General features: G+C 36.8%; 1 protein-coding gene across 1 annotated transcript in view; it reads right to left on the bottom strand.

Moving 5' to 3' along the window:
- Positions 1-22,842, bottom strand: part of TTC8 (tetratricopeptide repeat domain 8) — a 41,357-nt gene that overhangs the window by 5,700 nt on the left and 12,815 nt on the right. Inside the window, exons 3-12 of the mRNA XM_063290204.1 lie at positions 22,246-22,309; positions 21,067-21,226; positions 19,931-20,020; positions 18,192-18,236; positions 15,679-15,764; positions 12,857-12,944; positions 11,769-11,879; positions 6,666-6,805; positions 4,358-4,532; positions 1,847-1,969 (exon numbers count right to left, since the gene is read on the bottom strand). Coding sequence (XP_063146274.1) covers positions 1,847-1,969; positions 4,358-4,532; positions 6,666-6,805; positions 11,769-11,879; positions 12,857-12,944; positions 15,679-15,764; positions 18,192-18,236; positions 19,931-20,020; positions 21,067-21,226; positions 22,246-22,309 — 1,082 coding nt within the window. The remainder of the gene's footprint in view (positions 1-1,846; positions 1,970-4,357; positions 4,533-6,665; positions 6,806-11,768; positions 11,880-12,856; positions 12,945-15,678; positions 15,765-18,191; positions 18,237-19,930; positions 20,021-21,066; positions 21,227-22,245; positions 22,310-22,842) is intronic.

The following is a 22,842-nucleotide window of genomic DNA, read 5'->3' as shown; positions in this document are numbered from 1 at the left end:
TGGTGGCCAAGAGCCACACTGAACAAGTAATGTTGTATTGATGTCACTTAGGTAATTAGGGTTGGATCTTCAAAAGAGTTTCATTTCTTCAGTGGTTCAAATGATAGTTTTGATTCTATATGGTGTGTTAAACCTGTATGCTCATATACCACTTTTTCTTATTTTCACCAAAAACAATTAGAAACTGCAGCATTTCTTGCTGAAATCTGGCAGCATAATTGAAGGGAGATCTCTAGGGGCCAGAAAAACAGTCACATATGGCCTGCAGATGACCATTTGTCTATCTCTGTTTTGGTGCTATGACTGTAATCAAATATGTTATTCTGGAAGATACAGATTGTTACCAATTACTCATTTCAACACTAACTATTCTGTATAAAAATACAGAATATGAACCAGCAGTTTGGATAAAACATTGGCAATTTCCTCTCATCCCCCAAATCCAAAGATGGTCTCTGCATCTTGTACAATTACATGGATATGAATTATACAAAAATTTTGAACTGCATGCCTACCATCAATTTGGATATGCAATATCCAATGGAGGGACTCTGAAAAGTACATGTCTGATCAAATGCAGAGCAACTGAATAGATATGGGATGGGTGGGAAAGAAGGTCACTAAACTAAGCTGTAGATGACAGCCAACAAGCCTTATAGTTACTGCAAAAGAAACTGTAAAGAAATTGAAGGAAAATATATAAAAGGAAAGGTAATATGTTATACATATATACACTACAGTGCCAGTTAGACATCACTGTATAAATAATCTTTATCTATCAGAACAAAAGATTGCGCAGATGTGTATTTAACAGTGTCCATGGTAACTGCTAGAATTCTGAAGCTGTAGGCCTGAAAGGAATTTGCTACTTATGAATAGAGCTTTAAGTAAGGTAAAATGTTTTTGAAACTTAGACTATGCTGTGGTTCACCTGCTAAACTAAAGCATGCTGGCTTGGGAATTCTGGGAGCTGATGTCTACGCATCTTAAAGTTGTCAAGGTTGAGAAACACTGCACTAAACAATTAATTTGTTCATAGTCATCCAAACAGCAACCTAAAACTCTATACATGTTAACAGTACATAGAGAAATTTGCATATTACAAACAATTATACGGGTTTCAATTTTTCGACAGTGGTTTGGGCATGGCATCTAATGCTATGAACTCAAGTATTACAGCTGCCAAGATTCTGCCAATGGGCTTGCTTTGCACTGCTCTCTGTATGCAACTTTTTTTCTTGGACAGCTGATTAGGTGGGGCTTTACAACTACATTTCTTGTTGAGTTATAGTGTTTGTACAACATAGTTGACTGGATAGGACAGCTTAAGATAGGCTTATGGCTGTTTTAGATTAAAACTATGTAGGTGGAAAACCTACTGGTTCCTCCCCCAGATTATGTTGAGCTGGCCATTCTGGTTTTCCAGAATTCATTTCTCCAAATTGCAAAGAGTTTGTGGTGTTTCAGACAAAACATTCTACTTCTAGGTCAGATCAATCTCAGAATACCACAAAATATTTCCAGAGGTTAAACATCTGGAAACACCCATAATTGCTGGATTGGTACAGTTCATAGGAGAATTGGAACATTTTGGAACTCTCTGGAATGTTCTGCTCCTGCAACATCAGGTTTTGAACATACCTAGTTAGAACAAACCTTCTCCTGCCTGTGGACTGTGGACTGGTTAAAGGTGTTTGCACAGCATGCTTTTCCTGCCATTGATATAGCCTATGCTTCAGGTTGAGACTTCATTACTATGGTTCTCATTCACCTCAAACAACAGTATTCTTAAAATACATTAGCTATAGAAACTTAAGATGCTGCCTTCTTTAGATTTGATACTAACCTGCTCAATATGACCTTTTTGCATTTCCAAAACAGCCAAGTTATTGTAGGATTCTGCATGGTCATTGTTGTTGGCCAAAGTCAGTTTGAAACACTGGTAAGCCAAGTTTATATCACCTATTCCCTGAGAAGTAAAAGCACAGAATAAGATACATAAACTTTTATTGAAATTAGAAACAGAAGAGGAACAACTTAAAGATTGTATGATGAAATGGGCTAAAAACTTTGGGTATAATATACAAATGGAACAATGGGAGAATATGTGGATGAAAGGATTGAAATTTATACTGTGTTACAATCTTAAAGAGAATTTTTGATGTATTGTTGGTATTTGTCCCCAGATAAATTATCTAAAATGTACAAAGGGACTTCAAACGTATGTTGGAACTGTGAACAACAAGAGGGGACTTTTTATCATCTTTGGTGGACATGCAAAAAAGCTAAAAAAATTTGGATCAAATACATACTTTAATTCAGAAGATCTTAAAGATGAATATACAATCAAAACCAGAGACTTTTCTTTTGGGACTGATGGACAAAAGTTAGAAAGAACCAAAGGAACTTTGTTTCTATATACAGTAACAGCAGTGAGGCTTTTATATGCCCAAAGGTAGAAAGACTTGACATTACCTACAATGGAAGATGGATGGTGAAGTTGAAGAAGTTGGCTGAGATGGCAAAACTGACAGCTTTGATTAGAGAAAAGACACTGACTAATTTCAATGCTACCTGGAAACCCCTTTTGGTCTTTTTTGTGTAAAACAGAAAAAAATGAAATCATGATATCTGGATTTGATCATCAGAAATAATAATGGGCAATAGAATTAATGAAAGCTATGTTGTAAACTTAGAGTAAGAGTTTAATGCACATGTAGCAAAGGAAGTCATTCTTTTTCTGTATTTTCTTTCTTTTTCTTTTTCTGCACTTTTGACTTTGCTCTTTTTCTTTTTTCTATTTTGTTCCCTTACTTTACTTTTTTTTCTTTGTTTAACTTTGTATCTTTTTATCTTGAAATCTTAATAAAGTTTAATAAAAAAAGAAGTAAAAGCACAGACTATATCACAGTTTTTATACACAAGGTAACTGTCCCTATTCCGATATTAGAACTCTGGAAAGGAGATATGGGTATACATGCCACTCTTGCCTCCTCTAGTCCTGACCTTCCTGGACTGAATTGGAATATTTGAAGAGTGTAAAGACATTCCATACAATGGAAGCGTAGTTAGGCAGGGTTTGTGATTACAGGGTTTTTTTTTAACATTTACAAGTACTGAGTTAGGGCTTCCATTCAAACCTTTTCTGTAAAAAAAAAAGTGGGAACGGAGCTTCTGAAATTCTTCCATTTGGTCATTGTGGAAAACAGAATGTTGTGCTACCTGGAATTTTGAATGGATTCAGCAGAACTCCAGTTATACCTCTTGAAAGCATAAGAAAGGAGGTGATATCCTGCAATATTTCCATTTAAATTAAAGGAGTCTGACAAAATTACCAAGTGTTATGATCACTTTCTGCCAAAAATCATTTGTAGCTATAGGATATGAGATAAAGGGTAAAGGTTTCCCTTGACATTAACTGCTAGGTTGGCAGGAGCTGGGACTAGCAACGGGAGCTCACCCCGTCACGCGGATTCGAACCAACCTTCCGATCGGCAAGCTCAGCAGCTCAGAGGTTTAACCCGCAGCGCCACCGCGTACATTTAAATTGGGAAAGGAGACCACTATAACTAGGCATGCAGAGAAATATGCTATGCTAATTCATGTAAGTCTGGGATGGACATCTTTCCTTTGGTTGAGGAGTGCATTTTATTTATTTACATACAGATTTCCCTCCCTCTTGTGGTACTGTCATCATGCTTCTTGGAGTGTTGCAGGGGATACTCAGGGGTCTTTAAAGGAGCAGAGCCAACATTTCTTGCCCTCTTGGGGAGTTTTGGGGACTGCAATACAAAGAGCGTCTAAAACTGCAGGTTACTCATCCCTGAGGAAAATGTTCAAATCTTTACTAATGTTTCAATTAGTAAAGTGAATTCAGCAAATTATAATGAGCATTTACTGGATCAGTACTAAAACCCCTACATTAGCCTACTTTCATTTTTCAGTCTGATTATTAACACTTCAGTTATCGATACACAGAAATGAGATACAATTTTACAAGAAAGTTTTCAGAAGTCACTTTATCCCAGAGTTAGCAGAACCAAGACTTCATCTCAAAGGCTGCTTCTCAATGAGAGATCTTGCCCTTGAAAAGTACATGCTGTGAAGTTTTGTTTGGAAAATTTTCAGGCAGGCTACATCACTTTCCCTTACAGCAACAAAATTCCATTGAGACTTTTTCTATCTTCTTCAAGATGATATAAATGTATTGTGATATGCAGCATGCAAAAACATTTCTTCTTGCATCTTTTTGATAGTTGATAAGCAGATTATAGGCCACTAAAGCTTTCTGGGCTAAAATTTAATAATTTCTGCATAAATATTTCAACAAAGTATTCTTAACAAACATTGCTCTTACCACAGCTACATGTCCCAAGTTGTACCACACATCTGCAGCCTCCTCCTCACTTTCTGCTAGAGATAGTGCACGTTCAAATGAACTGAGAATCATGTCATATTGCTGGGCATAGAAACAGCAGAGGCCCAGATTGTTAAAGAGTTGGCTGTTATAAATGCCCATCTGCAGGAGCCTCCTAGTTCAACATAAAAAGTAAATGAAGTAACTTGTACTTTTGTAGCATGCTTCTTGAAAGTTTCTTGTGCTCCAAATAGACAAGCTCAATTCTCCTCATTCAGCAGTTTGATTCCTGCTGACTTCACTGAGACATCCATGAAGTTTTCTTGGGAACAGTACAGTCCTGCCTCTTCAAGGATAGTTTTGATTTCCCAGACTAGCCTACTGTATAGGGAATAGGGAACGGCCTTGGAAGACAGGAGGAAAAGCTGCTACCAAGACAATGAAAAGACAAGCATGGCTTGAGACCATTCCAAGAAACTAGTCTGAGTAAACATCTCCCGAGTTCACACTAAGATAAAGTGAGGTGGGGGGAAGCACATTCAAATGTGCAAGATTCTGTTATTATAGCTGTTTCAATAAAAGTAGTCCTGACCTATATGGCATTGGTTTCTTAGTCTGGTCTGCCTTACATAGCTGACACCTACAACCTTAGTGTTCCTTGGTAGTCTCTCATCAAAGTACTCCCAAGGTCTGACCGTTCTTAGCATCCAAGCCCAAAGAAGAGCCCAGGTGCTGCTGCCTATTAAGGCAACCTACAAAAAAGGGAGTTCTATATAGTATACTTCATGGCATGTAGTTGTTGCAGCAGCATGGCTCCTTCTCCATCTCATGGTAATATCACAAATCACAATCCATGGGAAATATCTATACAGTGGGTCTTTCTACAAAAATGTCACCTCTCCTGGATTAGGGAAAAATCATCTCAGAGGACAATGCTATCTGTATTTCTCACTGAATATAAGAAGCAACCAGGGTGCAATAGCTCTTATACCCTCATTTTCAATATGATCACCATTTCTCTCCCTCCCCCTCTCCCTCGCCTGAGAATCAAGCCTTGTTGACTAGAACTGTCAAACTTAGCCTTCTTTAAAAGCTGCAAAGGAAATTGCTGTTCAAAACACTGTGTAGTACCTTAAAATCTAACACATTTATTATGTCATTAAGTTTTCATAGCCTTTTGACTATCTGACAGGTATAATAAAAAGCTTTTAATTTTCTTCTCAGGCTGTGCTTCCATCCTATCTAACGGCAGAGCTAGCCTGACTGATTATTGTTCTGTAAAGTCAGGGATATTTTTGCAAATAGCTAGCTTGTGTTACTGAGGAAGGAATACAGAGAAGCTCTCCATTTAGATGTAAATGAAGTACATTATTTAGACAGCAAATATACAGTACACTCTGAACAAGAAATATATATACATAATTTTGAGAAAATATAACAGAAAACACATTTGCCATATTCTCAGGAGGTATTATCAGGAATACATGAAGCAATGTAATATAAACTATATGGAGATAGAAACAGTGAGCGAAGAACAGTAACAGATAGCAAGGGCATTCCATATGAGGCATTTTTACCTCTCCCAAATCAGCTCCACACTGGAGCAATAAATCAGCATCTGAGCCAATTTATTTCAGGCTTAGTTGCGTTACATTCCAGATTGCAGTTTCTTGAGATGCTGAAGCTCTGAAAAGCTTCCTCCTAGCTTCTAACTCAGCTTGAACTCAGCCTTTCCCTCTTTCCCACAGAAGTTCAACATCTGTTAGGTCTTCCTAAAATGCAAGAGAAGAATAGTGCCCTGATAGCTTTGTAGCCCTTCTAACAATTGCTTATCTTGGTGGGAAGAATCTTCAGGCAAATGTGCACAAAGTAAAAATATAGGTGAATGGGTGGGAGAGTTTGAATGCTGTTTTTATGTTGTCTGATTAATTAGTTGGGGACAGAGGACTGATCAGTTCAAGTGTTCCCAGTGCTTCAAGGCTACTGGCAACAAAGGTGATCATGAATCTGTTTTAGGCTGCCTTGAGACTATGGAACAGAACCAGTTGATATGTAGAAGCATTTCGAGATTCCCTTGTGTACTTCAAAGATTTCTATAAGCACCTATTATAGATGTCTTAGTACAAAAATTAGGCTGTAGTTTCTTTCTAGGTCCCTGTCAGGGATATAATTCTTACGTCTGACAAACAACTCACTGAGTTGGTCTACAATTTAACATTTTTTTCACATATTCATCCATATTGGGGTTTTCTTTTTATTTTATTATTTCACTACTTCAAAAAATAATGTAGATTCACTACCTTCTTACCTGTAAAAACGTAAAGCAATCTCTGGCTGATCAGAGTAAAAATGATTACTTGCAATGCATGCAATGGCTTCTACATGGGTATTATCTTGTCTTAAGACATCTTTATAACATTCTGCAGCTGCAGAAATGTTGTTCATTTCCTATAAAGAGATGAAAAAAATAAAAGGATTTTAAGTTATGCATGATTAATAAAAACAAAAAGAGTGCTGTGATTCCTTAAATACTAAGGAATATTATAGCAATTAGATGAATAATTGATCAGAGATTATTTTTATTTATTTATTTATTTATCAAATTTTATCACCACCCATCTCCCCCCCCCGCCAAAGGAGGGACTCTGGGCAGTTCTATACAACATATAGAATAAAACTCTTAATTGTAGAATTTTATTAGTAGCTATGTAGTACTACAGGCTTGTGTATTATCTTGTAAATGCTTCTCTTATCATATACTCATTTTGTAATTCTCTGGTTATGATTACTGGAGTTTTTTACATTAAAATATCCCTGTCCTCAAATATACAGTTAATGATACAAAATAGTATCTCCCTCTGTCTCCATTCTTGGTATTGTAACACTAACAGTGACTATTTTACTTCTGTTGATTTGCCTTTTATTTAAAATCCTTCTGCATTTTAAAAAAGGGGGCTATAAAAAAAGATATTTGAAGATAAAATAAAAGACAGTATTGGTGGTGCAAAGGAGTGCCTTATGAAGATAGAGCAGCAGGTTTTCCATGCCTTATGTAGCCAGACATTTAAAAAGGGATCTTCCATCTCACTTTTTTGTAAATGAGCTGCAAGGTACATCAATCGATTTGATGACTTTATAACTCTTTGATGATATACTTGCCAGTAAACGTTGTTCTATGAAAGTTAGGCCCTCTGTTTTTCATGCACATTCCATTTGGAAGATATATGCCCTCCAGAGTATAATAGTCTGGACAAAATACACAGAATTTTATTTGTGTAAAATCATATTTATGCTTATTATTTCTTTTCAGAAGGAAGATTAACAGCCCCAGAAAAGGTGAAAGACATATCTCACCTCTCCAGCAGCATCTGGGATGCTCAAGCAGAACAGGGAGACCAACAGTCTTGAAACAGTATTTCTTGTTGGATGAGGCTGGGACAATGCTCTAGGGACAAAGTTTTCACAGCAGTTTTCCACTGAAGGTTTAAGTTTTAAATTCCTTGTTCTACTTAGGCTGAATATATCCTATGCCTGCTTACAGTCCTCATCAGACAGCATTGTACAGTGATGCTGATCTGCAAAACTTTGCAGCTTTTATTACAATTCTCAAATATCTGCTGTACCAAGCATATCTGGGTGAAATTTTGGAGCTGTACTGTATGAATTACAATGTAACTGAGAATGGCAACTTGAAATTATCTTTGGAATTTATCATCTTTGGATTTGAAAACATTATTCTTCAAATGTAATTAAGGTGGATGAAAATATATTTCACATACACTTTACTGCCAAAGAACAAATATACTTGAAAAGATGAGCATACATGCGTTAATTGCATATAATTATAAAATGTCATTTTATATGTGGACTAAGCTGTTTTGTTCTAGCCTACTCACAGTTAGTAACCATATGTTTTGGGTTCTTTCCTCCTCCTATTTATAGACTGCTGTTGGATAAAACAGTACTACATAAGAGCATCGGTTTTCTTCAAAGAAACAGCTTTTTCTGTTTGTTTGTATAACTTTCTGTCAATTGTTATCAAAAAAATTTTAAAAGATTTATTTCCACAGTGGAAGGCATAGCAGGCTTCTAATCTCTAAAGATGCAATCCTATACTCACTTAGCCTAGGACATCAGTAATGCATGAACAGACTTCCAATCACACAAAAGTGTACTTTATCTGAATGGATGTCTCTCTCAGCATTAGCATTTGCTCTTTATGATGATTTGGGAGCTTAGACTACTATACTTGATTTCAGACCTTAGACTACTGTTTGAATTCTTGAGGAAGTTGCATTTCTTTTAGCCTATTGGGAAACGGGTATTTTGTGACTGACCATGCCCATTTGGCAGCCACTTGTGAATGGATCTGCTCCTTCCCAAGCATTTACTTTAAAAGCACACTCATAATATTTTCTGAAAAATCCAAGTGCTTCCCAGTCCCTAAAGACTGGGGGCGTCTAATAAAGAGAAAATAGTGCTTACAAAAGTGCAATTCATATGTGTGCATGCTCAAAGGAAGGCAAAATTTTCTGGGCTAAAAAACTTGAACTGAAAAATATTCAAAGGTACCTAAATTTCCATTATAACTCTAACTGCATTAATAAACAGTATTCAACTTAAAACATGCTTTACTTATGCTATTTATCGTATTTAAATATGATCTTTCATTTCAACAAATTTTGAAAGAACAGTGATTTTCTAAAAAAAAAAAAAAATCTTATATATTTGTTATATTTATATCCTGCCTTTTTACAGTACTTCCTCCTCCTATTTCCCCCCACAACAACAGCCCTGTGAAGTAGTTTGGGCTAAGAGAAAAAGTCACCCAGGGAGCTTCAATGGCTGAGGACAGACTAGAACCCAAATCTCCCTGGTGCCATCTTATGCCCCACACAACAATTATCTTAACCATTCTGTAATTTTTGAAGTAATTGTAGTGTGCAGTAGTTCTTATTAATGTAGATACATTCCTACAATCTCCCAATGCTCATGAAATCAGTACCAAGTTGCAAAGAATTCAACTAGCTGACAAGTTCTACAAGTCTGTGTTGTTTGAAACAAACAATGTACTAGAAAAGGATCTGGCAATGATTCCATTGTCCAAGCATGGATGTGTCTCCGAGACCGAACTATAACGTAGAAGCTAGAAGAGCTCAGTGATAAACTAAAAGATTTCAATCCCTGATATCTAGATCCTGAAACCCAGAGCCACTACAACTCTTTGGAAATACTAGTGAGCTAAAGGGACTGACTGCATAGGTTAGCTCTCCATATTCAGTAGTCTATACGGGAGGTGACGTGTGGCTGGGTCCAGGCGATGGTGAATTCATCTCTGTGGGAGGGATTGTTTCCGGCAGCCTTTAAAGAGGTTCTGGTGCACCCCCTCCTCAAGCAACCATCACTGGACTCGACCATTCTGGACAATTTTCGTCCAGTCTCCCACCTTCCCTTTCTTGAGAAGGTGGTTGAGAAAGTGGTGGCATTGCAGCTACAGAGGGTCCTGCATGAAACAGATTATCTGGACCCTTTCCAGTCGGGTTTCAGGCCTGGATATGGGACAGAAACAGCCTTGGTCACACTTATGGATGATCTCTGGCGGGAGAGGGATGGGGGCAGTGCATCCATCCTTGCTCTCCTTGACCTCTCAGCGGCTTTCGATACCATAGACCACGGAATCCTTCTGGGCCAGCTCAGGGAGTTGGGGGTGGGTGACATGGTTCTACGCTGGTTCACCTCCTTCCTCCAGGGCCGGTCCCAATCGGTGTTGATAGGGAGCAAGAGATCCAGCCTGCGACCCCTACTTTGTGGGTGCCGCAGGGTTCGGTATTCTCGCCTCCTCCTTTTTAACATCTACATGAAACCGCTGCGTGAGATCATCCGTCACCACGGGACGAGGTATCACCAATATGCTGATGAAACTCAACCATTTATCTCCAACCCAGGTGACATAAGTGAGGCTGTGGCCACCCTCGGTGCCTGGAGGCTGTGGGGGTCTGGATGGGGAACAAAAGGCTTCAGCTGAACCCTGGCAAGATGGAATGGCTGTGGGTTAGGAGCTCCCGGGGATCTGGGAATTTGCCATGTTTGATTCTGGATGGGGTTGCACTGCCCCAGACAGATCCGGTGCGGAACTTGGGGGTCCTCCTGGACTCAAGACTCCTGCTCGAAGAGCAGGTAGCAGTTGTGGCCAGGGGAGCCTTTGTACAACTTTGTGTTGTGCCCCAGATCCAGCCCTTCCTGGATCGGGAGTCCCTTTGAACAGTCACTCATGCCCTGGTCACCTCCCATATAGACTACTGTACTGCGCTCTACATGGGGCTACCCTTGAAGAGTATCCGGAAGCTACAGCTCGTCCAGAATGTGGCTGCATGAGCAGTCTTAGGAGTCCCAAGGAGGGCACATATAACACTACTGCTGCACAAGCTGCATTGGGTGCCAGTTTGCTTCCGGGTCCAATTCAAGATGTTGGTTATCACCTTTAAAGCCCTACATGGCATGGGGCCAGGTTACCTGAGGGACTGCCTCACCCCTGCTACATCCACCCGTCCCACACAGTTTGGCAGAGGGCATGCTACAGACCCTGTCCATGAGGGATTGCCAATTGGCAGGGTCCAGGAGAAGGGCCTTCTCTGCTATGGTACCTGCCCTTTGGAAAATCTTACCCCCAGAGGTAAGACAGGCCCCCACTCTCCCAGCCTTCCGGAAGGGGGTGAAGACATGGTTGTGTCACCTTGCTTGGGACGGGAGGGGGGATAGCTGTTCACGGGGGTGGCTGGCACCGTGACCGTGCTAAGGATAAGATTTTATTAAGGCCCATTACCATCTTGAATTTTACACTTTACACTTTACACTTTTGTACTTTTATATTTATGTATATTTATATTTATATCGCTTTTATATTGTATTGTTTTTATTTATTGTTATTTTATGGTCTGTAAGCCACCCAGAGTCGTCGTGTATGAGATGGGCAGCAGAGAAATTTGATAAATAAATAAAATTAATAAATTTTAGAACAAAGAAGCCACAAGCCTAGTCTTAATAGTTGTTAACTTCCCCCATTCTGCCTCCTTAGCATTAACTCATTTGCACAGCTATGTACTGAAATTTAATTGAAGCGAATATTTGTAGCTCAGGGTTGAACTGCGGAGTCCTTGGTGCTCTCTGAGCCTTGTTGTTTTCTTGCAGACGTTTCATTGCCAGACTAGGCAACATCTTCAGTGCAAAGAGGGAGTGGGCCTTGCTCCCTCTTTGCACTGAAGATGTTGCCTAGTCTAGCAATGAAACATCTGCAAGAAAACAACAAGGCTCAGAGAGCACCAAGGACTCCACTGAAATTTAAAGCAGAAACTGTTTGAGGGCGTACTCATCAATTATCCTCTTTATGCAAGACAAAACTTGATTTGCATACCTCATGAATCCTGGCCATACCACAAAGGAGGGAAACTTCTCCAGGAAATTGTTCTAAACCTTGTTTGAAAACATTTAAAGCTGTCAAAGGCTGATCCAAGCGGGAATACACCTGGGCAAATAAATGGGCATAGCTCCATCAATGCTACGATTTTATAATGGTTAGAGCTGTGAAAATTAGCTGCCAATTGAATCATTTATATTACATTATATTACATTACATTATATTATATTTTATAAAGTCTATGCATGTAGCTACGTTTAAAGCTAGAAAACTAGTCTCCACATTTTGGCATTGCCTCTACATATCTTTCAGGACAAAATTCAGATAACTCTAGAATACCATAACAACATGGTTTTGAAAAACAGCATTATTCCTTTCACTCCTCTAAAATATTTAATGCAACTATTCTGTGTTCCCCTGCATAACTAGTTCATTCAGTCCAGCTCATGAGAACCATCTGTTACATTTTTTTAAGGATAGGATGCCTCTCCACTTGGCCTTCAGCAGGACAAGGCAGGCAGTGAACTTTCAAGAGTGATAGGACAGCGGTACAGCCTTGTCAAAGGCACCTAATGATGCCAGCTGAAAAATGCTGGTTACTAAATGTAAGGCTGGGTACTACCCCAATATTTATATTGTTTTTTAACTGTTTTCTACAATCACCTCTAAAGACAGATTACACGGTAGTCTATTAGATGTTTTTTTTTTTATTTGTTCAAGCTCAGAATTTGGAAATGATTGTTTAAAAATCAACTTCTTAAGGAGACTGATCTCAGGTAACTAGCATATTGGTCAGTGCATACACGTGGGGGGAAACTATACAAAACTTTTCAATTGTAGCCAGTGACAAAACTGAACAGGCAATGCGATGACATTCTGAAACTGGATTTACCCCAAGTGTTGCAAACAGCTATAGAAAAAGCTTCCAAATTACCACTTCCTATAGGATACCTTTAAAAAAACAGCATTAGCAACTGAAAAACTTATTATTTTATGTAGCCTGCAAAGGCTTAAGAAATTCTAATCCAAGAATTTTAAACCATTTGTCTAAAGTGATGAATTTTTAATTACAAATGCAAACTTACTTTTGCCAAGTACAGTACTGTATCTACCATATCCTGTTGTCTGAGAGCTGACTTAAACTGTGTTTCAGCTTCACGATATAATCCTAGTCTGGACAAATATATAATGAAAAGTATGTTAAGGCTAACAAGCTAGTAGAAAATGGATTATATTTTACAATGATTCAATATTATGACCACTAAAAATATTAGAGAATTTATATTCTACAATTTACCTGACTTGTAAAAATAATATTAGAAAGGCTAAAGATCAGAATGAAGTGAGGTTGGCAAATGATCCTAATACCTAATATGTTTTTATGTTCCAGATAAAATAAAAGTAGCTACTCAATGAAGAAAAGGCAGAATGACATAACTCTTATTTTAGCTCAGTCTCTTCTAAAAAAGGGACAGATGTTAACATGAAACAATTATGGAGAGTAAAATAAAAGGGCATGATAGAAACTTGCAATTGACTGAAAAATACATATTTAAAAAAAAATAAATTACAGTATTTGAATGAGTTAAAATCTCCAGGGTCAGATAAACTGCATCCTAGGACATTGAAAAAACTTAATGATGGTCTGGCTGAACTTTATGTATTGAGAAATCCTGGGAAATGGGTGAAGTGCTAGACAACTGAGGTGGCAAATATTGTCCCTAAGTTCAAAAAAAAAAGGGGGAAGGAATTTAGCAAACTACAGAATAGTCAGCCTTTGGCAAAGCTCAGTTCCTGGTACCTACACAAAGATGTTTCCCATCTTTTTAAAACTTCCTAGTCCCAGGAACTTTGGTACTCTACCATCCAAATATTAACCATATCTCTCCTTGCTTAATTTTTTTGAGAAAGCTTGGTACTGCCACCTGCAATGATCTTAAAAAAGATAGAAATAACATTTCAAAGTAAAATTGAAAACAGGTTGAAAATAGCATAATTAAATTTATTAGAAACAAAGGTTTCACTTAGGAAACAGATATCAAATAAGGGATATCTGGCTTTTCAGAATACACATGAAAAAGATTTTAGAAGAGTACTTGATTGCAATCTGAATAAAATGTGACGTAGTAATAAATATGGGGAATGAAGTTTTAGACTACATCAACAGACTAGTTTCTAAATAACAGGAAGTTAGCATTTCACTCTGTTCTGGGTAGGTGAGACACCATCTTGAACACTGTCTCCAGTTCTGAGCACCACATTAAAAAAGGATTTAGACAGAGTGAAATGGATTCAGAGAACAGCAACAAGTAGAGATATGACAGCAATATTCAGATATCTGAAAGTACGTCACACAGAAGAAGGCCAAGACTCTACTCCTCAGGAGGCAGGATACACAATAATTGATTTAACTCACAGGAAGGCAGATTCAGGTTTAATGTTGCAAAAGATTTCCTAACAGTGAAAGCCATTCAATGGTAGAACCAGTTATTCAGAAAAATGTTTCTCTTCATTGGATATGTTCATACAGAGGATGAACAGCAATCTGCCATAGATGCTTTCATTTGGAAAAAAGGATTGCACTCAATGGCCTCTTCCAACTCTGCAAGTTTTTTATTCTATAAAATTTATTTTATTTTATTTATTTTTATCCTGCCTTGTTTTCATAAATAACTCAAGGCAGTGAACAAATCTAATACTCCTTCCTCCTATTTTCCCCACAACAACAACCCTGTGAGCTGAGTTGGGCTGAGAGACAGTGACTGGCCCAAAGTCACCCAGCTGGCTTTCATGCCTAAAGTGGGACTAGAACTCACAGCCTCCTGGTTTCTAGCCCAGCACCTTAACCACTAGACCAAACTGACCAAACCAAATATACTGTAACCGGACTCAGCACGCAAAATTAGCATCCTGAGTCATCATCAGCACGCAAAATTAAATGTTCCATTTTTCCCAAAATGGGTAATGTATATGGATATTTTTAATGAAATGAGTTAGGATTGCTCAACATCTCAACAGTGAAAGAATACACACACACACACACTTCAGATTATGCTAAACATGATTCCTTGCCTCTTAATTTTGCTCCAGCATTTTAAACTAAGTTCGTAGAAAATGAGCAATTTGGCTACTTCTATCAGAAAACCCTTGACATATAAAGATTAAAAAAATAACAGAGGCAATGGAGTATAACTATTGTAGTAGCACAAGAACTAAAATTAGCAATGTATATTTTAAAATTCCTATGCGTCTTTAACTTCTGCATTATTTACAACTTTAAAAAATTATTATTCTTACAGATGGCAGACAGATGTGGTATATTAGTAGTTTAATAACCTTATCCCAATGATGCAAGTATAATATTCCACCATAAATTTGGCCTGTGGCAATGATTTTGCAAGCAGTTTGCCATTTTGAAATGTGTTTTCTTCAAAAACATCAATGTGATACTAAATTTCTTCAGTCAAGTTCAGCTAGTAATAGTTTGCTTCCCCTTTTATTACACTTTTAAATTAGAGATTGCTTTCTTAAGTCCTATGCTATCATACTCCTGTTCAATTCAAGATTTAAATGTTATGAATTTTGTATTTCGAGCCCCAGAAAAAGCATCTATAAACATAAAAGTAGTGGATCAGGATGGAATAAAAATTTCACTGTTTTTTAACTTTGGCACAGGAAAGGGTTGTTAGATGAAACAACGTATTTTAATTGAAGCAAGTAATTGATCTGCTTTCTTTTTCATAGATTTTGAAGACTGTCTAGTTTTACTGAGCTAATTTTGCAATTTAAATACGTTTTGAAGATCTGCGTAGAAATCTGTCTCAAACTGGAACTATATTATTCATTACATGAGGCTGCCACCAAAAAAGCAAGCTTGAAGTTGCAGATTTCAAAATGGAAAGTTTACCTGTAATAACACTTCCCAATTTGCACTTTCCACCACCAATCCTTGAATTGGGCATGCTGTGTGGCATAGGCTGCCAAATCTAAAGCCTTGAAAGGGAAGCAGATTTACAAAGGTCATCTTCAATTTTGAGAGAAAAAACTTATGCAGTCCATGTTTAGCAGGATGTAAAAAAATTACAAGATTAAATTGGAGAAATATACTAGATTTCCCCCTTTTTATTATTTTGCCCCATGAGTTGAAATGGCAAAGGAATCCTTGATGGCATAGTTTTAAGCCATTCAAAACTGACAGCTTTCTTGATAAATGCATTTTTTAAAATGCTCAAGCCCCTCCACCACCTATATAGTTTAACTCATATAACAAATTATCTTCCCCATTTTTAGTATTAATTCCTTATAGGGTTGGATTCCTCTTAAATTGGATCATTCCAATCATTTAGTACATGCATAAATGAATACCGAGAAAGGTTATACAAATTATGTGCAGTTAATTGCAAATTCAGCATTCTGTGCAAAAGCATAAATACTTCCCTAATCCCTCATATGCACCAATTCTTGCATGAAGGAACACAACACATCCCAAATTAACAATAGCTTCTCTGTTGATATGAGGACTTAGCATACTCTTACTGAAAAGCAAACCTACAATGGGTTTAGATATATGAGCCACTTTTGTTTTATAATAATTAGTTTTGAGAAAAGCATCAAGAAACCTGAATGGTACCATGAATTAAAATCCTAGATGGCAACTGGGGAAGAAGGGAGGGACTAATATCTGTTTATGTGTTTTATATACTGAAAAAATAAAAAGAGCAACACATCTGTTTTGGCTCTGAAGTCACTAATAATGACTTAACCAGCATTTGATCACACCAGATATCAATATACTATTCAGTGTCATATTCGGATATTTTAGCAATTAGATTGTTTCTAGATGATTAGGTACCAGAAAGTGATGAATGAATACCAGTTCCCAGCATGTAGACATGCCCACTATTCCTATTAACAATTATATAAAAATTAAAAGATAGTAGTGAAGAATTAATTTTCATCATAAAATAAGCGAGGAGGGAAATAGCAGGACCTTAAATGCAAATGATATGAACAAATAAAGTTATACTGTGCAGACAATCTAACTCTTAAAAAACATATTTTCTGTATGAGTAAAAGACCATCCAATGTTTTGTACATCCATTCAGCAACAAAAAACAAGTCCCAAACTGCACGTATGGAAAAACATTTAAATCTATGCCAAGGCCTTGTATCAACATCAGATAAAAGCCACCTGTATTTTTTGGCAATTGTCAAGAAAAAAATAAGGCATCTTCATCACACCAATGAGGGCAACACTGTTGACTCCTTCATAGGACAAAAGTGTAATAATTCTAATTGTTCTCTGTGATCAAGATTTTAAGTCACCATTCAGTTGTAATATCGGTTACAGACTGATATTAGGAAGTCTTTCACCATATTTATAGACAAAAACAGATTGTCAGACTGAATTTACCCTTGAATACAGTAAACTCCAAAGATTTTCAAGATACAAATGGCTTCCAGTTCCTACTCTGGAACTCCAGTGCACTGCAGTGTAGGGAGAGGGAATATTTACAGGATTGTATGTAATGCATCAACATCTCATTGTTGCCTAAATCTGACACCCAACCTTCTGCAGATGTGCACTAGGAAGGAAAATCAAGAATGGTAGGCTGGTATTACTTCAGAGTAGTTTGTCTGCATAACTGAACTACTTATTGCAGAATCTATAAGTCCAAGATATCCTATTGCGATACTTCAGAGAAATGTGAAAATTTGCAGGTAGTACATTATAACCTCATCTCAGAGCCTTGTTCATTCATACAGCTTCTATTTCCTCTACCATTTTTTTGCACATATGAAGTTGCTAAATACTGCCATGCCTCCCTTAGCAAAACAAAAGGATATGTTTCTATATGTAGTGAGCTACATTTTTATATAATTTCTTCCTGGTTGGAACTAATAATCATTTGGTGGTTCCTGCTTTCATTTTAATCCTTCACAGAGATTATTTTCTCTAAAACCTCTTTTAGACCTCAATATATTTCTTTAAGCTGAAGTACCAAGTTAAGGACAGATCATCATGGAGAAAATCTACCTATGTGGTTGCTAAGAATTGACACTGACTTGATGACACTCAAACAAGAAATGGCAACTATTTTCAGAAACCATATACCATCTGTTGATTTCAAGTGACCACATATGGTTTTTTTGGAAAACCAAAATTATTTGAAAAAGAAATGATAAAGAAATTAGTTTGAACTACGTAACATGAAATATCTGAAATCAAGAATCTATTCAAGAGAATAGATTTTATATTTTTTCTGAAGTAAGAAAATGCAGTATCATTATTCTAGATGAAAGAGATAAGCCTGTCCCACATGGGCCTAGTTTTCTTTAACTGCTAAATATAAACAACAGAAACACTCAAAATAAAAACAACAGAAAGAACATTAACATTTTAAAAACAAATATACTTACATTCTTAACATCACTCTCATGATGAAAAATGTATTCAAACAAAGTCTATTAAGAAAACAAATTTAAAATATGTTGTGAAACAAGATCTAGTTACAGTACATTAGAAATAATCACTTTATTAACTCATTTCACACAAAACTTTATTACTGAATGCAATAAAGAATTCACATCACAAAAATCTGTATAATGTTGCTGCCTTATTACACAAGAATTCTTAATCTTACACCTGAATATTATTTATTTATTTACACATACCTACGTACAATTTATAGCCACCTGACACCCAATGACTCTGGGCAGTTTACAATTAAAAGTAAGGAAAAAAATACAAAAAGAAAAACAAAGCGATCATAAGCAGCCCAAAGAAAAACATGTAAACCAAAAACCAACCAAACAACCAAACAACCAACACAGGCTCAGCCATCATTCTAATCCAAATCTGCGAGAAAGCCAAGGGAAATGGGGTATCTTTTATAATATGCTGCATTTACTGTACTTAACAGAGGAGGGGGGGGTCACAGCTGAAAAGCTGGATGCTCTGAAAATTATCTTTGAAAAGCAGCCTTTGCTTGGGAGTGACTGCTCATATTGTAAATGTAATTTTTCTGTATGGCTTAAACAAAGTTTCCTCTCCTTTCTTTTCCTCATGTCACTCCAATTTATTCTCCACCTTTTCCCTGTCTCCTTTCCTTCCCAATGAAACAATCCTTTCCTTTCATCCCATCTCCATATTATTTTTCTCTTCTTTTCACTAATCTTCTGGAAGGATGAAGAGTAATACATGTGTGTATTTCTGTGTGTCAGAAAGTGTGTTCATATTCCTTAAATAAGGAATCCATTAATTTTATAAGTGGGTACTTGATTTTACATTATATGGTACCTTAATTTTAATTAGGTAAGCAGGTATGCTTACCAGAAGCCACACTCCAAAAAAGGACACAATCTGGATAAAAAAAAATGTCTATACACTGTATATGCCTCTTATTGGTAGGCTTGCAAGGTAGTCTATACACAATTTACAGGCTAGGGTATCAGTCATAGCTGTGCCTGTGCCACATGCAGCATTCCCCACTAATGATAAGGGCTATAGTAATTAGTTTTTATACATTTTAGCCAGTATGTCACAAGTGCAACCGAAGCCCAGTTTTACAGCAACGATGCTCGTACCATTCAGATCTCTATTCTAGAAACTATCTTGCAAGCCAACACACTATTGTCCAATTCAGAGAGGACTACAGTCTACTGAGATAAATTCCCACTACTAGCTGTGAAGACTGGAACCTTAATACTACACTAGATTTGGCACTGGAAGAATGGATGTCTGGCTACTGGACTTAAATGTTTTCACGTCCCTTTCACATTCAGATAGGAAACTCTGGATCATAATTTGAGTATGTCATTGAGACAGAGTTATCTCTACTTGTGCTAATTCCACTGCTGACATGATCATGAGTAACCAGGATTCCTTGAAATCTTGTTTTAATCTTAATTAAATGTGCTGCCATTGCAACTCTTACTTGTGAAGATATGAGTTGAACCTGGAGAATGCAGTCAGTTCTTCTCATTTGTTCCTGATTGCTTTACCCTGGCTATGAAACTGCACAATACTGAATTTGTGCATCTCTCTTAGGAAAAAAAATCAGTAAAAAACCAAAAGCAACAGAATATTATCTGCTTTAATTAACAAATAAGAATTTAAAATAAACAAATCAAGAATGTTATATTAAACAAGGACATACCTTTGCCAACTTTGGTTTTTGAGCATAATTATTTAGGTTCAGTTTAGATATATTTATGAAAGGACCATCAGGATTAGTGAGCATGGAAGCCTGTAGTGGGAAAAAGCATCAAACTAATTGACATGCCATGTTTGGGCAATACAATTGTATTGTCTACTAGGCAATACAATATAAAATTCTGATGAAACCAATATGGTGCCTATAAAAAATAATACATGAGAATAAATTCTGACACTTGCACAACTCCCAGCTCTTGCCAATGCTCCTTCAGTTGAGTCAACTAGACACTCACGTACTCCTCAGCAGCAACAGCAGCAATGGAGCTTAGCAGGAAACTGATTCTCCAGAGTCCATCCAGGCCCATATAGCTTGGACAGCCCCCAGTAAAGTGCAATCAATAGGAATCTTTCCCTTTCTGAAGAAAATATTCACTTAATTTTTTTCTTCTATTAATGATTAACATATCTAAGCTATCCAATAATGAAGTTCTGTGGGTGGAATTAAAAGTTACTAATTTTTTAAAAAGTTATTAAAAACATTAAAAACACCAGTAAATCAACAAAACAATGAATTGAAAATAATAAACAGAACAATAAATTTAAAATAATAAACAGCACAGAAAAAAGTAAAACATAACATTTGTTACCTATCACAGTGCAGAGCATGTACAAAACTGTAAAAATGCATGAAAGAAGATGAGTATTTTAGCCTGGAGCTGAAAGATGAACCAAAGCCTATAATTTGCTGAAAATCCAATGAAGGGCAACCATGAAAGCATAATATGAAGTGTTGCTAAATTCAGTGGAGCTTACATCTAAGTAACCCACAGGACTATACAACCAAGCTGTACTTTTTCCACATTACTATGCATAGACAATGTACTTTTGTCTATTTTGTGGGACATTTGATCTTCATTGGTTTAAGCAGTAATGAGCAAAGTCTGTTAGTATTTTATAGAACACACATATTTTTCAAAAGTCTGATCATCCAAACAGACATAAAGATGCTATTATTTTTAATAACAGTTATTAGTTTAGCAGAGAAAAAAGGTAAGAATATGAGGAAAAAAAACCCTATCTAGTCCTTGTATATACATGTACTTTGAATTTCCAAGAATACAAACACAGGATCCTTACTGTTCCAAGCCTGACGTATCTCCCTGAAGCACTAGTCATTGGACGGGCAGTGTGAGCAGTTCTTGGAGCCTTTATGGCCTGTTCAATGCTACCTGGTCTCCCAGCCTGTGTGCTAGGTCGCACAAAACCTGTCAGAGGCCTCCCTGTTTGAGTCACTGGTCTGAAACGATCCAAATATGGAAAAACATCATGATAAAGTGATAAAACAGCAGTTTTTACTGGATCCAAAGGATTCAAATATGGAAAAACATCACAATAAAATGATAAAACAGCAGTTTTTATTGCTATTTGTAAAAACAAAAAGTGTACAGATTGGCATATGGAACTATTAAGAAAGATACATGTGCATTAACAATTTCCTATATATGCAATGATGTATTATCATTAGTATGTATGCACTCTTTTAGAGTTTACATCAAAACGACGACTGTATTAAATGGTTCTTACAATAGCATAATGTCTGTGTGTGTGTATGTGTATACAGTATGTATGTGTATATATGTACACACACACACACATATATATATACATACATGCACGCACGCACACACACAATCTGTTCAATCGTGTCCGATTCTCAGAGACTGCCTGGACAAGTCCCTCCAGTTTTCTTGGCAAGTTTTTTCAGAAGTGGTTACCATTGCCTGCTTCCTAGGACTGAGAGAAAGTGACTGGCCCAAGGTCTCCCAGCTGGCTTTGTGCTTAAGGCACGACAGAACTCCTGGTCTCCTGGTTTCTAGCCCAGTGCCTTATCCACTACACCTAACTGGCTCTCGAAGTACATTTAGACAGACTTAAAAAAACAAAAACAAAAAAACCTTCTAATACCATTTTTAGCAAAAAGACTTCTAGAATAATTTACAAATATGATTAATTAGATAGCTCAAGTCAGTTCTCAGGCTTACAATCTACAAAATATAGTGCAAAATGAAAAGGGCTGATGAGGGAGGAGGAAAAATACCACCAACTCTTGACCAGTTCAAATGAAAAGAGTTCAAATACATAGTAGCTGCCAGCTGGGTGACAATTAGGGACAGCTCAAATCAGCTAGTGTAGAACAAAGACATAAAATACATCTATTTCTTCTCTCTGTTATACATTTTATGTAGTGATTATAGTATCACTTAACTACAAAGAACAGACACCCAGATCAGTTAACCCCACTGAGAAACTGAATACCTGATGGCCTGACTAGGCCCAGCCCCCTGACCAGTTCCAGGAGTTTTAAGTGAAGTACCAGGTCCTATCAAACAAACAAAGAAACAAAAATCACCATGTTTATGTGTTATAGATACTTTCCTATACACATTTCTTTTGCCATTTATCTTTTGGTCTCCTCTCCCAAGTTTAAAAAAATAAAGAGGGAATATTCAAATCACAGATGACTTTATTTTTAGTGAGGTAGCACAAATAAAATCTAATGCTATATACATTTGTTTAAAAAATGCACTGTCTCATTTAACCACAGCATCATGAGTGGACTCAGTATCAGTCAAAACTGTAAAGAGAAGATAATTCCCTTATACAAACAAAATGCCACCTGCGTAGCACTGGATTATGTTCATAATAAAATAATTAAAAACACATGAATTTAGTGCACTGGAGATTTTTCTTGAAAATCAACTTCCTAGCTGGTTGCAGTATGGACTGAATACAAGTTATACATGAAGAATATTTACTCACTAAGGCAACTGATATTTTATAGGCATATGAACTTTATAACAAGAAATGCAATGTTGAATTTGAAAACTGTAATATTGACATAAAACTGTACCA

The sequence above is a fragment of the Candoia aspera genome, chromosome 1 (assembly GCF_035149785.1).
Source record: "Candoia aspera isolate rCanAsp1 chromosome 1, rCanAsp1.hap2, whole genome shotgun sequence".
Classification (NCBI taxonomy): Eukaryota; Metazoa; Chordata; class Lepidosauria; order Squamata; family Boidae; genus Candoia; species Candoia aspera.
The sequence above is the reverse complement of the archived record's forward strand: the minus strand, read 5'-3'. Positions and strand labels throughout refer to the sequence as shown.